Source organism: Hippoglossus stenolepis, chromosome 19, assembly GCF_022539355.2.
Source record: "Hippoglossus stenolepis isolate QCI-W04-F060 chromosome 19, HSTE1.2, whole genome shotgun sequence".
Taxonomy (NCBI): domain Eukaryota; kingdom Metazoa; phylum Chordata; class Actinopteri; order Pleuronectiformes; family Pleuronectidae; genus Hippoglossus; species Hippoglossus stenolepis.
Genome location: NC_061501.1, coordinates 19,436,999 through 19,451,331, shown reverse-complemented (window position 1 = coordinate 19,451,331; position 14,333 = coordinate 19,436,999). Strand labels below are relative to the sequence as shown.

General features: G+C 45.6%; 1 protein-coding gene across 1 annotated transcript; it reads left to right on the top strand.

Annotated features, from left to right (window-relative positions):
• Positions 1 to 2,766: 2,766 nt before the first annotated feature.
• Positions 2,767 to 13,288, top strand: klhl15 (kelch-like family member 15). Its single transcript, XM_047337836.1, has 10 exons — positions 2,767 to 3,112; positions 4,226 to 4,313; positions 6,042 to 6,180; positions 6,462 to 6,650; positions 7,207 to 7,431; positions 7,661 to 7,822; positions 7,914 to 8,123; positions 8,288 to 8,478; positions 8,640 to 8,908; positions 8,957 to 13,288. The coding sequence occupies exons 1-10, from the start codon at positions 3,052 to 3,054 to the stop codon at positions 9,448 to 9,450; spliced, it is 2,028 nt and encodes a 675-aa protein (XP_047193792.1). The 5' UTR covers positions 2,767 to 3,051; the 3' UTR covers positions 9,451 to 13,288.
• The last annotated feature ends 1,045 nt before the right edge of the window (positions 13,289 to 14,333 follow it).

Sequence of the window (14,333 nt, the reverse complement as noted above, 5' to 3'; positions counted from 1 at the left end):
TTGATCTCTAACTCACCCAGAACATCTCAATCTCTCCAGACTCATCCTGTCACCAAAACACCAGATGCACTCAGTCAGCTTCCTGAAGATAGGTCCATGTGTTTCTATTGAGGAGTGACCACAGTGTGTCCTCAGGGACAGTGTGTGTCCTCAGAGACAGTGAGACAGTGTGTGTCCTCAGAGACAGTGAGACAGTGTGTGTCCTCAGAGTCAGTGTGTGTCCTCAGAGACAGTGAGACAGTGTCTGTCCTCAGAGTCAGTGAGACAGTGTGTGTCCTCAGAGACAGTGAGTGTCTTCCACTCGTCTTGTTAGTAAACAACAGGTTCAGATCTCGTGGCCTCGAGTTATTTATCTCGTTCACACGTTATTATGTCGTGGTCACGTAATATATTTTTACCAAATGCCACCAGGGCGCTGTAACTTACACATTGACACGATCCCAGATGTTTCACCAGCTGTTCTTCCTGCATTTAGCAGCTGTGACTGAGTTTCTTTTATTCTGGATCATGTGTTTGTTCTCCTCTGATTTTTATTATAGAACAGTTTGATCCTGGTTGTGAAATATGAGGCTCTGCTGTCAGTCAAACTGTCCATGTCTGTGATTGGTCACACACAGTAGACCCCGCCCCCCCCTTTTATGTGCACGCTCAGATCTCGATGAGGAAAACCTGAGTTAACTTAGCGAGTTGATAACCAGCGTCATGTGACCACTTAGCCTGACTGTGTCTGTCAGGTTCAGTTGAGCTGGATCTCAGAAAGATCTCCTGGACATGTTGAAGTGTCTTCGTAGTTCAGGCCTCAGTGTTTCCTCAGTGAAGCTGTGAGAGGACAATGAGGACAGGCGTCAGGGTGGACAGGGACACAGAGAGACAACAGTCGGCCAATCAGGCGAGCCACAAGCTGCTTGGGATCATTTGATTGAGTTGGCGTGAAGACGACAGTTGTTGTTGTTTTCATGTGAACAGGAAATGAAGCTGGACCACAGCTGACAGCCTCACACGAGGAACAGAGACGCTGTCGTCTTCATCTGATCTGAGACAGTTCGTTCTCTCACTTCATCAGTGAAGAACTGATCAGGTGGATCTTTGTCACAGCTCTGAGATCAGTGGGACTGAAGCCTCTCCTCATCACCATGGTAACCAGGAGCTCTTTATACAGAGCAGAACCTCTGCTGAGGTCCATCTGTCTCATCTGGTCCCAGTTTGTCAGAAGCAGATGTTCATCAACACACAGTGAAACATGTCTTCACCTGTAACAACAGTAAATCCACCTCTCAGGTGTCCACTCTGCACTTTGACATGCAGAGGAAACACACTTAGCTCTTAGCGTGTTCATTCCAACACGTGAACATGAAGCAGAGAGGAAGCTGCTCCACCTCTGAACAGGACTGAAGTCCCTGCTGCTCTTTCTACTGGATGTGCTGCATCACTGACTCACAGCTGATGAAGTGAGTCTCTGTAACACTGATGTCTTCTTCTCTCAACAGTTGGAGGTGGAGATCTTTGTGTAGCTGAGTGTGAAGAGGACAGTGTGTGTGGACGGAGGCTGAGCTGTGTCCTGAGGATCCAGAGGCTGAAGCAGCAGCAGCTTGTGTGTAGAGCGGCTCTGACTGGGCCTTGTTGCTGGGAGGCAGAGTGGAGACAGAGCTCCAGAGGAATCAGAGGAGGTTGTTGTAATATGTAACTTCACCACTAGATGGCCCTCGCACCGATTGTGTTTATTCACATGAAGAATGTGTTTATTGAAATGACAACACAAGCAGAATATATAACCCTCTATAAAGAGTCATATATGTGTTTAAGTTTCCTTTATTCTGTCCCACCTTTGTCCCTCAGTCTGTCTCCATGTGTGTAGAACCACATTCTGTTTGTTTATGAGCTGAAAGTTCCTGGATTCACGTCACAAATTGATTTAGTTCAACACAAAGTTAAACACAATCAAATCACTTTGAGTTTAAAATCAGAGTTTTGTCTTTGACACAAAAGATCAAAACTCTGGACTTAAAAATGGGACGTTTTCATTTCTGCATCAGGTGCAGAGCGGTGGTGGCTTTTCTACTTTTGACCCACAGGTGGCGCTGTAGTATAACAGCAGCACATCCCAGTCAAAGCCTTTATATTCAGTCTATGAGTCAAACACATGGATCATTTCCTCTGTGACAAACCAGATGTAACGAGAAGAAAAACATCTCAGAGAGAAAAGTCCTGTTTCTACTTGTCTCTGCTTTAATGCTCAATAAACATCCTTCCACCGACTTCACTGGAATCATGACTCTGCTTTTCTTTCCTCTTGCAAACAAACAGGTGGAAACATCTCGTCCTTGGTGCAGGTAAAAGAACAAAATCACCAGTTTGACATAATGGAAACAACCAGAAGAAAAGTGAATGAGACATTTACAGTATGAAGAAGAGTCGATGAAGAGCAGAGCATCTTTAAGTCTCTGAGGAAACTGTTTCATAAACATTTGACCATATTACAAGATATAATACATTTATTTTTTTATTGTTTATCTGAATCTGATCTAATCTGCCGCTCTTTCACAAGACGTTCATTAACTGCATAGTTTCAGGTTTAGTTTAGGCCAGGTTTAAGTTCAGGTTAATTTAAGTTTAGGTCAGTTCAAGTTTTGGGTTGGGTTCCAATAAGGTTTATGTTTAGGTTAGTTTAAGTTTAAGTTTAAGTTTAGAGTTGGATACGATAAGGTTCATGTTTAGGTTAGTTTAAGTTTGTGTTTCGCTCAGGTTCAGGTTACGTTTAACCTCTTTCTCTCCCTCAACGCAAGTTTGAGGTAAACCGGAGCAGAGTGAGACATCTGTCTAACTTAGGATCTTTGCGGCGCAGCGCTCCGCCCCCTCAGTTCCGCCCGGAAGGGAAATGACGCAGGCGCAGAAAATGGCGTCGCTGGAGCCCGAGTGCTGCTGGGGTTTGTTAGCCGTTTAATTCAGAGCCGAGTGCGGGCGCGCTCTTCGTCTGGCCGCCGGACGATCACTGACATGGCACAGCGCCGCTGCCGCCCGCTTTCCTGATCCCGGCATCGAACCCGCAGCTTCATGTCCGCAGGAGCCAGAGCTGCCTGGTCGAAGAGGGGCTGTGGGGATTCGCACCGCCGAGGTGAGACGTCTGCAGTCCGCCGCTAAGCTAACGCTGCTGCCCGGGTTCAGCAGAGTCAGAGCCGGGGGGGGGGTTCTCCACCTGAGATCCAACTGTGCTTTCATTCCCCTGCACGTGAGACACAAACACCCCGAGTGCAGCGGCAGCCTTTGTTTGGGACGTGCATGTTAGCCTGTTAGCATGTTAGCTCTAGCTGCCTGTAGCAGAGAAGCCAGAGGGTGGAGCCACCAGTTTCCTAACAAACTGTGTTAAAGTGTCAAAGCCCCCACACACCTCTCAGGGAATCACAGACAAAATACAACCTGTGTTTATAATGAAGGTTCACACTGTGTGTGTCAGTAGCATGTTTTCAGCTGCAGGTTAGCATGTTAGCATGTTAGCTCTGCAGACTGTCAACATGTTTTCATTGCTCCCAGTCAGATTATTACCAAACTTCACGTGTCCTGTCAGATATTCACTCCGCTTTACCCCCACGTGTAGCGTTCGAGGTAATGTGGAGTATTACTCATATCATAGGAGGAGGATTGGATTCGTCAGGTGAGTTATAACTAATCAGTTTCAGGAAGGTAGTTGGAGTTAGTTACCAGCGGGACGTAATTCACTAATAACAGCGAGGACCGGCTTTTTAATTTGAGACATTTGAGTTACGTGGTTATTGATCAAATAGAATCATTAGTTATTTCAATAATTAAATAGAATCATCAACAGCAAATATCTTGATAAACTGAAGACTTGTTTGACAGGATAGTGAACTGCTGCTGGTTGGACGGAAATATTGACACTGACAATTTATACTTTGAATAATTTATAGTTTTAACTGAGAAACTAATCTGCACTGAATAAATAAAACTTAAATATAAAAAAAAACAATTAGAGGAAAATAGTTCTTCATCCTCTCATAGATTTGTCACTTGGTAAAATGATCCCCTGCAGCCCTTTCTTGGATGACTGTAAATGTGTACAAAGTAAAATGTGATGTTTACGTGTCTCACGCTGTCCTTGTTGTGTCGTCCAGCTGATGTTTGTGAGTTTCAAAGTAGTTTGCTGTGATGCTGCTTGTCTCTGCTCGTCCTCCACTGTCTAACGGATCTTTTTCCTGTCTCCTCGGTTTAGAACCAGGGAAACATAAACACAGGAAATGCGAGCGGCCCCTTAGCTCTCAGCCATCAAAGCCTGTGATTGTTCGCCCGGGCTCCAAAAGGTACGATTCCCCCTCTGAAGACTTTTCATGTTCGACCTAAACCCCCTCAAACTATCGGCTTTGCCTCATTATCCCTGTGACTCCTCATCCGCTCACTCACACAGCGGGCTTCCCTTCAGCCCTGTGTACATGGGGATGTTTCAGGATAGAGCCTGAAGCCTCGTCAGTCATCGTACTGCTGAAGTGATCTTAAGAAACACACTGAATCCTTATCATGTCCCTCTCTGCTAAAACAAGCTTCTTCTGGTGGAAGTAGTTTTGTGTTGGTTTTACTTGGTTGTTGAGTGAAAGGGTGATTCCAGTTTATTGAAGTTGAGGTTTATTATCTGAGCTTTATTGTTCCTGTCAAGTATAATAACACTTCACCTGTTTAAGTAATCGTTGAACTCTAGAAAGCCAGCCCTTCAGAATAAATTACTAAAAAATGTCCTAAAACAGGAGTAGTCAGACGACAGGTAATCTCGATGATCTAAACCTGCTTCTTAAGAAAGTGATAGAGATTCTTCTTTGACCATGAAATCTTTAAATACGCAACTTAGGGCTGAAGCAGGATGTGTGTTAACAGACAACTCAGACGATAATTTAGATTAGTTTTCTTCTTACAACCTGTCTGATCACCTGACTGTTAATCTTCGACTTCTCTGACGTCCTTTTCATGAATAGAGGAGCAACGATTTTTCAGTTGGTGCTTTTCTTTGTCATCTGTGATTGTAATTTCATTCTCTTTTGACAAAAGGAGAAATTTTAGGATGTTTTTCAAGCTCTGGGAAAATTGACAGTTTATAAACTCAATGGGGAATAAGGTCAGGGATCCACCTGTCAGACATTCTAAGAGCACAATGTTGTAACAAGTGAACTCAAACAATCCTCTTACCCGTAACTCTTCAAGGCTGTTACTAATATTAATGTATAAATAATGTATAATATTTACTTTCACAATGAGACCAGGAACGTAACCATCATGAATTTGCCGATCTGTATATTTTTATCAAAAATATACAGATCGGCAGTTCTTGCATGTCCTTCTTTTGGGGGTAAGTAAATGTGGCCCCGGGAGACGGTCACGCTTTAACGTGGTGGTTGTGTTGACTTTGTCGTTCAGGTGATTGACGCACAGAAAAGGGACTTTGTTAGGATCTGCTGGACACAAGGGGCACTGTCCTCTGATTGGCTCGGACAACCCCCACTGACATGCCCGTGGCCAATCAGAGGTGAGTGTGCTGTGTGTATGTGTGTGTGTACATTCGCATTTGAAATGAACGAGTTTCTGTTGGTGTGTGGATGACATGTGTTTATGTTTCTTGTGTTTTTTTGTGCATAGAAAATTTGTAAAAAATAAATTGTTTTTATCTATTCTCCCTGATTTGTGTGTGAGTGTGTTCTAAGGATTTCTCTCTTTTTATCTTCCACTAATCTGACTGTGTGTCAGCAAAGAGTCACACTCTGTACGACTGGCGGTGAAAGAACAACCGCTTGTTCGATGCTGCAGCTGAAGTGCTGAGCTTTTAATGCTGAACGCCCTCTCAGTCCCAGACTTCCTGTTTCCAGCAGCGCTCATACAAACATGATCACTTCCCTGAAGAGACTCACGTCTTTGTATTTGCTGAATTTATTTTTGAGAGTCTGTTTGTTCTCGTTCATCCCAGGATTTCACCCTGTGGTAACACCGCTCCCTCTCTCCCTCTGTACCCCTCTGTCCGGCTCCTCCCTCTCATTCATTCCCCTCAGGTGTGTTATGTCGGGGGCGGATGTGGAGGTGTACCTGTCCCAGGTGCACGATGGGAGCGTGTCGTCCGGCTTCCGGGCGCTGTACGAGGAGCGTTTGCTGCTGGACGTCACGCTGTTGATAGAGGAGCATCACTTCCAGGTACACGAATCAGGCTGAAGACGCACAAACCTGTGTGATGCATGGTGTTGAATTCAGGATCAAACATTACATTATATATCACCACCCATCGCTCGCATGTTCAGAAATATAGTTTTAGGATCAGACTTGAAAATAGGAAAGTGCTGGATGTGAGGAAACTTTCTTAGAAACTTGAAGACAGAGTAAAGTCAACTAAACAGACTAAACATCTACTGGATTATTATATGTATGTCTATGCACATTAGGTTTATGTATTATATTGCTTCTTATTTCTCCTGCAGGCCCACAAGGCGCTTCTGGCCACACAGAGCGACTATTTCCGGGTGATGTTCACAGCAGACATGAGGGAGAGGGACCAGGACAAGATCCACATGAAGGGGCTGACGGCCGCTGGGTTCGGCCACATCCTCCGATTCATGTATTACGGCTCGCTGGAGCTCAGCATGCCCACTGTCCAAGAAATCCTGCAGGTAGCATACGAGAATGACGGTTCTTTGTTCTCTGGACTTTGTTGGAAGTTTGTGTTTCTCCTGTGAAGCAGCAGCAGCAGCAGCACATTGTCCGGGTCAAACATCCTGTAGAGCAGCAGGAGGCCGGACATGACGTATAAATTCTGCTGTGGAAAGATCAGTGTTGTTGTTTACAGCTCATCCACACCGGCGTCGGCCCTCATCACCAAAAGATCTGGAACCTCCTCGTCTTTCCAAGTTGACGTCTTCGTCTTCTACGTGTTTGGCTCCTCTTCTTCATCCTGAGATATTTGTATTTTACTTTCGTTTTTTTTCACATTTGCCTCCATCACATATTAGAAACGTCATCTCTGTGAATCCTCTGGACATTGTCCTGCTGTATTTTCACATGGGCTAATTTTTGCTAACTAACTCCAGAGAATGTCCAGAGCCTCTGACTCATTTGCATTCTCACATACAGCCCCTCTGGATAACGTCAAGAGATTATCCTGAGTTCAGTGCAGGTCACAGTAATTATGTTTCTTCTCCATCATGTTTCGTCTTCCTGTCCCGGCAGGCGGCCATGTACGTCCAGCTGACGGAGGCGGTGGAGTTCTGCTGCTCCTTCCTGTTGGCCAAGATCTGTCTGGAGAACTGTGCCGAGGTCATGCGGCTTCTGGAGGACTTCAGCGTAGGCGTGGAGGGCGTCCAGGAGCAGCTAGACAACTTCCTACTTGACAACTTTGTCCCCCTCATGAGCCGACCCGACTTCCTGTCCTACCTCAGCCTCGAGAGACTGCAGGTCCGATTGTTGAACGAACACACGAAGCCACAAATGACTCACAGCAAAGCACAGCTATAAATACACTTTCAGACATTTCTGATCTTTTAGATGAGACATCAGCAGGAAGGATTCTTTCTACTGTGTTTATTGTTGAGTTGTAACGGGAGAGATCAGCGACGTGTCTTTTTAAACGATTCACTCACAAGTTAACCTGTGATAACATTTGCAAAACTCTTCTCTGAACCAGGCGTACCTGAACAGCGACGCTCTGAGCCGCTTCCCAGAAATCGAGCTGTACGAAGCGGTTCAGGCGTGGCTGCGACACGACCGGCGGCGCTGGAGGCACACGGACACCATCGTGCAGTCCATCCGCTTCTGTCTCATGACGCCTGCCAACATCTTTGAGAAGGTAAGTGCTGACGCAGACTGAGGCTGACCTTGTGTGTTGCAGTCTGGCGTTGTCGCCGGTGTCCTTCCTCTCTCCTCTTCCTCCTCGACAGGTGAAGACGTCAGAGTTTTACCGTTACTCCCGACAGCTGAGGCAGGAGGTGGACCAGGCGCTCAGCTACTTCCATGATGTCAACCAGCAACCTCTGGTGGAGACGCGCTCCAACCGCATCCGCTCCGTCCGCCCGCAGACCGCCGTCTTCAGGGGGATGATCGGCCACAGTATGGTCAACAGCAAGATTTTGCTGCTGCAACGCCCAAAGGTGTCTGCCCGTTTTTCTGTGCTGGAAGGCCACGTTTGAGTAGAAGGAAGTGTTTTGCTTCCGCTCGTTATGCAGCACAACTGTGATCCCTCAGTCTTTTTACATAATCTGATCTGAAATCAGTGTGTGACTGGGGCTCAGTAACCAGTGTAACGATCCCTCAGGTGTGGTGGGAGCTCGAGGGACCTCAGGTGCCGTTACGACCGGACTGCCTGGCTATCGTCAACAACTTTGCCTTCCTGTTGGGCGGAGAGGAGTTGGGGCCCGACGGAGAGTTTCACGCTTCCTCCAAAGTCTATCGCTACGACCCTCGACAGAACTCCTGGCTACGCATGGCGGACATGTCTGTGCCCAGGTTAGAGCAGCTCCGCCTGGGATGTTTGTCGTTTATTTATTTTCTTGCTGTATTTATGTCAATTTAAGTGTGATGCTTGTTTTTTTTTTGCAGATACTCCAACATTATTTTTATAAATAAAACATTTGTAGATACATTTTCATGCTGCTTGTTGTTTGCAGGTCAGAGTTTGCCGTTGGCGTCATTGGAAAGTTTATTTATGCTGTGGCGGGCCGCACACGAGACGAGACCTTCTACTCCACAGAGCGCTACGACATCACAGAGGACCGCTGGGAGTTTGTGGACCCGTACCCTGTGAACAAGTACGGTCACGAGGGAACGGTTCTGAACGGGAAACTGTACATCACTGGAGGAATCACCTCCTCCTCCACCTCCAAACAGGTGTGTGTGTTCGATCCAGGGCGGGAAGCAGGGGGTGGGGGAGGAGGAGGTGGAGGTGGTGGTGGAGGAGGAGGTGGAGGTGGTGGTGGAGGAGGAGGAGGCAGCTCGGGGGGCTCGGACGCACACAGGACACGCACTGGCCGAGGCCCGCTGCTGCCCGGCACTCAGGCCAGCTGCTGGGAGAACAAATCCAAAATGAACTACGCCCGTTGCTTCCACAAGATGATCTCTCACAACGGGAAGCTGTACGTGTTTGGTGGGGTGTGCGTGATCCTGCGGGCTTCCTTCGAGTCGCAGGGCTGCCCGTCCACCGAGGTGTACGACCCAGACACCGACGAGTGGACCATCCTCGCCTCCATGCCCATAGGGCGCAGCGGCCACGGGGTGGCGGTATTGGACAGGCAGATCATGGTCCTTGGTGGCCTGTGTTACAACGGCCACTACAGTGACTCCATCCTCACCTTCGACCCTGACGAAAACAAGTGGAAGGAGGATGAGTATCCCAGGATGCCTTGCAAACTGGACGGTCTGCAGGTGTGCAGTCTGCATTTCCCAGAGTATGTGCTCGAGCACGTCAGACGCTGCAGCTGAGGTCTGCTCCACAATAAGCCTCCTTTTATAGAAACGAGATGCACTGATCGACGACTGCAGTCTCCCGCTGGGAGGTCGGGTTTTTACAGGCGGGAGACTCAACTGACGTGCAGGCTTTTAAACTAGAGATCAGCACTTACCCGGGGTAAGGAGCAGGTTGACTCCTCTTAATGAAGGCAGTTGACGCTTGGCGTGGTGAGACGCCACAACAGTCAGCTGGAACATTTTCAGAATTAGCTTTCTCAGAAAATTAAGGAAAACTAATCGTGGGGAGAAAAAAATGTTTCATTCTGCTGGTTTATGTTTGGACTGTGGTCAGTTTCCTGTTCTACTGCTCACCGACTGTATCTAGGCTGTCGTGTCAGGCTCACTGCAGAAACGCACTGGAAGCGTCAGAATCACTCATTCACCAAGCAAACGTGAGTTTTCATTTTAGTTTATCAGCCAAACAAACCTGCTTCCATCAACCGATTCAAACTCAGACATACATCCTGTATCTCTTTAATCAATTACGTCGCTAGTTAGCGAAAGCAAAGCACTGATCGCGGCTATTTCTATCAAACAATGTTGAAATAATATATATAACAGCATACAATGAGGTATATAAACTAACTACAACACTATATGCGGTAGTGTAGTTCCTTTTAGAGCCTGTTTCCAGATATATGAAGCAGACTGTTGAGTTCCAGATGCTGCCGATGCTTCGCCACCAGCTGTACAAGTTCAGGTAAATTCAGGTTTCGCTTCCAGTGCGTTCCAGCTTTTCAGCCCAAACTCTGCTCGTTACTTCCAGATATCCACGATACTGTGCTCATGTTCACACAACGTCTTTTCGCGCCCCCTCTCCTTCCTCTGTCTCGTCGTTTTCAGAGCATTTGTGTGTGGATGAGAGAGTGAGCTGAAAAAACCCAAAGCCACGTGGTACGCGAGGCCTCGTTCTTCATTGGGTGATGATGGTGTCGCACTAGAACAGTGGAAGGGGCTCGTCTACCTGCTTCGAAAAGATGGATCTCTGTCTCAGAGCAGTCCGGTATCCGTCGAATCACCGGCAGAGCTTTACTTCCGGTCATCTACATTCCCTGCACTCACCCGGTTGGTTTGTGTGTCGATGCACAGCGAACCGTCCTCGCAGCCCGAGTGTCACAGGACGCTGTGACGCTGGAGACGTTCAGCAGCATCTGAAATTAACTTTCTGGCTGACGTGTCTCTTCGGGAACTGAAAGTGTGTCCATCATAAAATATGCAGCTAGGTAAAATATTTGAGAAACTTCAGGCCTCATGGAAGAACATTTTGATCATAAACTAAATGTTTGACCAACAGTCTGAAACCTAAAGACTTAAATTTTCTGATGACATGACAAAGAACAGCAGAGTCTTGACTTTGACTTGAAGTGAACCGCCTTAAGTAGGTGACGTTACTCTGTGGATGATACTGGACGTAAATCTGCGTATCCAACAGCTTCTGGAAGTTTAATCCAAGAAATAAAGTTTGATTTCCTTTTAGCTGTGGAGAAACTGCCTGTACATGACAAGAAAATTCTCCTCAGAACAAAGTAAGAACAAACGGTTCATACGAGTCGTTCCTGCCTGAGGCCTGTCATTTATTTACCTGGAAACCTGGTCGATACGTTTCAAGCTCTGTGGGTTTGAATTCAACAACCACCACAACTCAGACCGTTAATCACATCTGCTATTTCAGAACAAAATACCCGCCAGCGGTTTCAGAGGATCTTTTTCCACCAAAGCTTTTACCACCGTTCGGCCGTCAGCTGTTAATTTCAGACACTGAAATAAGGCCTTCAGTTCAAGTCACATCAGATGCAAAGATCTTGTCGTCAAAGCTTTCACGTCCACGCAGCGCAGCGCCTTGATCTCGCAGCAGAAGCCTGCTCCATGAGCAACTCCACGTCTCGGACCTGGGCCTTTTATGGATATTTATTTTTATTTTCATGAGCCAACTGTGAAAAGGGCTAGAGCACATGCTGATGCAGCTCCGTCTGTCAGCCGCCTATTTATTTATTTTCTAAGGTATTGCTTTTCACCGAGCTATGCAGTAACAGTAGTAGGTTTATTTATTATTATGAGAATTTCATTGTGAATCGTGTTGTTTTCAAATCGTACCTCGTGCTCTCTCCTCGTTTCATCGTCTGTCTGTGGCTGACGAGTGGAAGCTGTGAGAGACGTCTTTCCTCCATTGTGAACTGACCACATCAGAAATGTTCAGAAACCTAATTAGGACACTACCGACTTCAGCAACTTTACCTTTTCCTGTATGCAAAAAGTTACATTCACAGGTTTTCATCATCTGTGAAACACCGACTTGTGTGTCGGTGGCATGTTTTTCGAGGGATCAGACTTCAGTATCCTCCTGCTATGAAAACACTCATCTATAAGTTCATGAATCTTTGTTCACACACAAACCTCGAGTCCTGAGCCGCTGCTGCTTTACAGTGTTGATGCGATGCTGCCTGGGTTCCTTGTCTTTTCCCCTGTGACGCCGCCTCAGCAGCGACACGTTGACACACGGCACTTCTCATGTTTACGTTTTGGTGACTTGGGGGGGGAAAAATACTTGAAAGGAAAAAAAGGTTTTGAGAAATGCAGTTAACACAGTGCGGCTGCAGTGAAGGATTTGATTGTTGAATCTGTAACCAGAATCACTGCACTGTGGTTTAATTCCTTCGTCCCTCCGGGTGCTCTGAATGTGTTGCATTCACAATAAGATGAGGTCTCTGTGACGTTTGTCCACATTTTGACAACTGATCAAACTGTGAAGGAAGTCGGACCTGAGATCATGTTCAAGAGGCGAGACACGTTTTGTGAGGTCACCGTGACCTTGACCTTTGACCTCCCAAATTCCAATCAGTTCACCTGTGTTTCTAAGTGAACGTTTATAAGACATTTGAAGAGATTCCCTTAAAACATTTGTGAGACGTCATGTTCACAATAATGGGACAGAGAGACGGACAACCTGAAAACGTCCCACTGGCGTTGAGACATTTCCTCGAGCCAAAGGCGACAGTTTCAAATGTTGAGTTGAACAAAATCTAAATATCTGTCATTTACAAAAGCAGCGAATCCTCACATTTGACAATTTAGATCCAGCTAATTTTATTTATTACTTGAAAATGTCCGAAACAACTACTGGATGAAACGTTCTCATGGTTGCGTCCTCTGAACTGCACCGACTTGTCGTATTGGAAACATTTTTCCATTTTAACTTAATCAGCTGGTAAAATATCAAAGTAAAAGGGAAATGAGAGATTTTTGCCATTGTACTACATTTTCCACAACTTTCAAACATTTTAATATACTTTAAAATCCAGTCTCAAGTTGTTCTTCCCTCTTTTCACATCTTTGCACTTTTTTTTACCTTTAGAATAACTACAGGGGGAATCACACGTTGAACGTACCCGTGCTCACACTGTCAGCGGCAGGTCTGGTTTAGGAAATGAGCCTTTTAAAACGCCACGGCCTGTTTTCTCATGTGTCACTGTATCTGCTGTCATAACCATGAGCATCACTCTACAATCCGCTCCTCCTCCTCCTCCTCCTCCTCATCGTCGCTGTGTGAAGAAGAAACATGTAACCGTTAAAGTTCTGCTGTCCTGAGTTGAGGCACATTCAGTCCTAGCGCAGCATTCTTTAGTTCACCAGTCTTCAGTCCGTCAGTAGGAAAACAGAATAGAGGAATTTAAAAAAACACATACCTTGCTACAATGACTGTATCCGAAAAAGAAAGTAAAATCAGATTAACATATCTTATAATCTGAGTAGAAACTCTTTGGAAACGATTTGTAACTTTCCAGAAATAAATGTTCATATTGGTCAACTTTCAGGTGGTTTTCTCAGTGTGTTTTATTCATGTCTGTATTTTCTGAGTTTCCTCATGATTATTGATCGTGTTGTATTCGTTTCTGAATCTTATGTCTGTTTATAACTCGATTCTGTCGTCAGCAAGTTATCAAGCAATTATTTCTTCAGACTATAAATCGAGGGGCTGATTGAGAACTATTTTTTTAATATTTTCGTATCTTTAAAAACTAAAATAACAGTTGTTCACAGGGTAAGTTGATCTCGTACAGTGACACTGAAAATAGGAACTCAAAACATAGTTCTGATCATTTTGATTAAACAAAAACATTCTATCCACAATTCATCATGATTTAAAACAGAAACTGCAGATCTCTCTGCGGAAGCAGGAACCAGGCAGAAATCTCTACGACGTCAAATAAATCCCAACACATGTTGGACCTCAACAGGGATTTAGTTTGAGGTCATTTGATATGATCTACAGTAAGTTCCACGAAGTATAAATAGACTTTAATAAGAAGAAAAGAATCAGTTTTGGTGTGAATGTTCAGTTCACTGTTAAATGTTTGTCATTAAGACACTAATTCATTTAGTTTTCAATGACACAAACTGTCGATGGATTCTGCTCGGTGCATTTTACTGCAATTATCATTTTAGGTGCTAGAATTCACTCAGACTTCACATGCTAAATATCAGTCCCCTTAACCTGTCTGATTTTTATTAGGATCCACGAATGATCATAAAGAAATGTATTGCGTTCTTCCTCGAGTCAAGTCCCACCAGCCCTTAAAAATCTTCTGGAAACCGGTTGAGTAGTTTTTGTGTCATCCTGCGAACGAGGTGGAGGTAGAGTCGATCACTGCTTCACTCTGTTCTGGATGCTCCACCTCTGGCCGGAGCAGGTCTGCAGGATCAGCTCATGGCCAGAGGACGTCTTCGACTCCATCGCCTCCAGGCAGCGTCCAGAGGATCGATTTATGATCGACTCGTCCTGGAGGAGCAGGAGGACACAACCTTCTGGTTTTCTCAGGTTTTACAGATAATTGAACAGTTGTGGTCGTTTATAGAGA

Excerpts from the sequence above, each read along its gene's own strand:
- klhl15 (XM_047337836.1), top strand. The coding sequence starts at position 3,052 with ATGTCCGCAGGAGCCAGAGCTGCCTGGTCGAAGAGGGGCTGTGGGGAT. Across the intron at positions 3,113-4,225 it reads TGGGGATTCGCACCGCCGAG|AACCAGGGAAACATAAACAC; the intron begins GTGAGACGTCTG and ends TCCTCGGTTTAG. Across the intron at positions 7,823-7,913 it reads CTGCCAACATCTTTGAGAAG|GTGAAGACGTCAGAGTTTTA; the intron begins GTAAGTGCTGAC and ends CCTCCTCGACAG.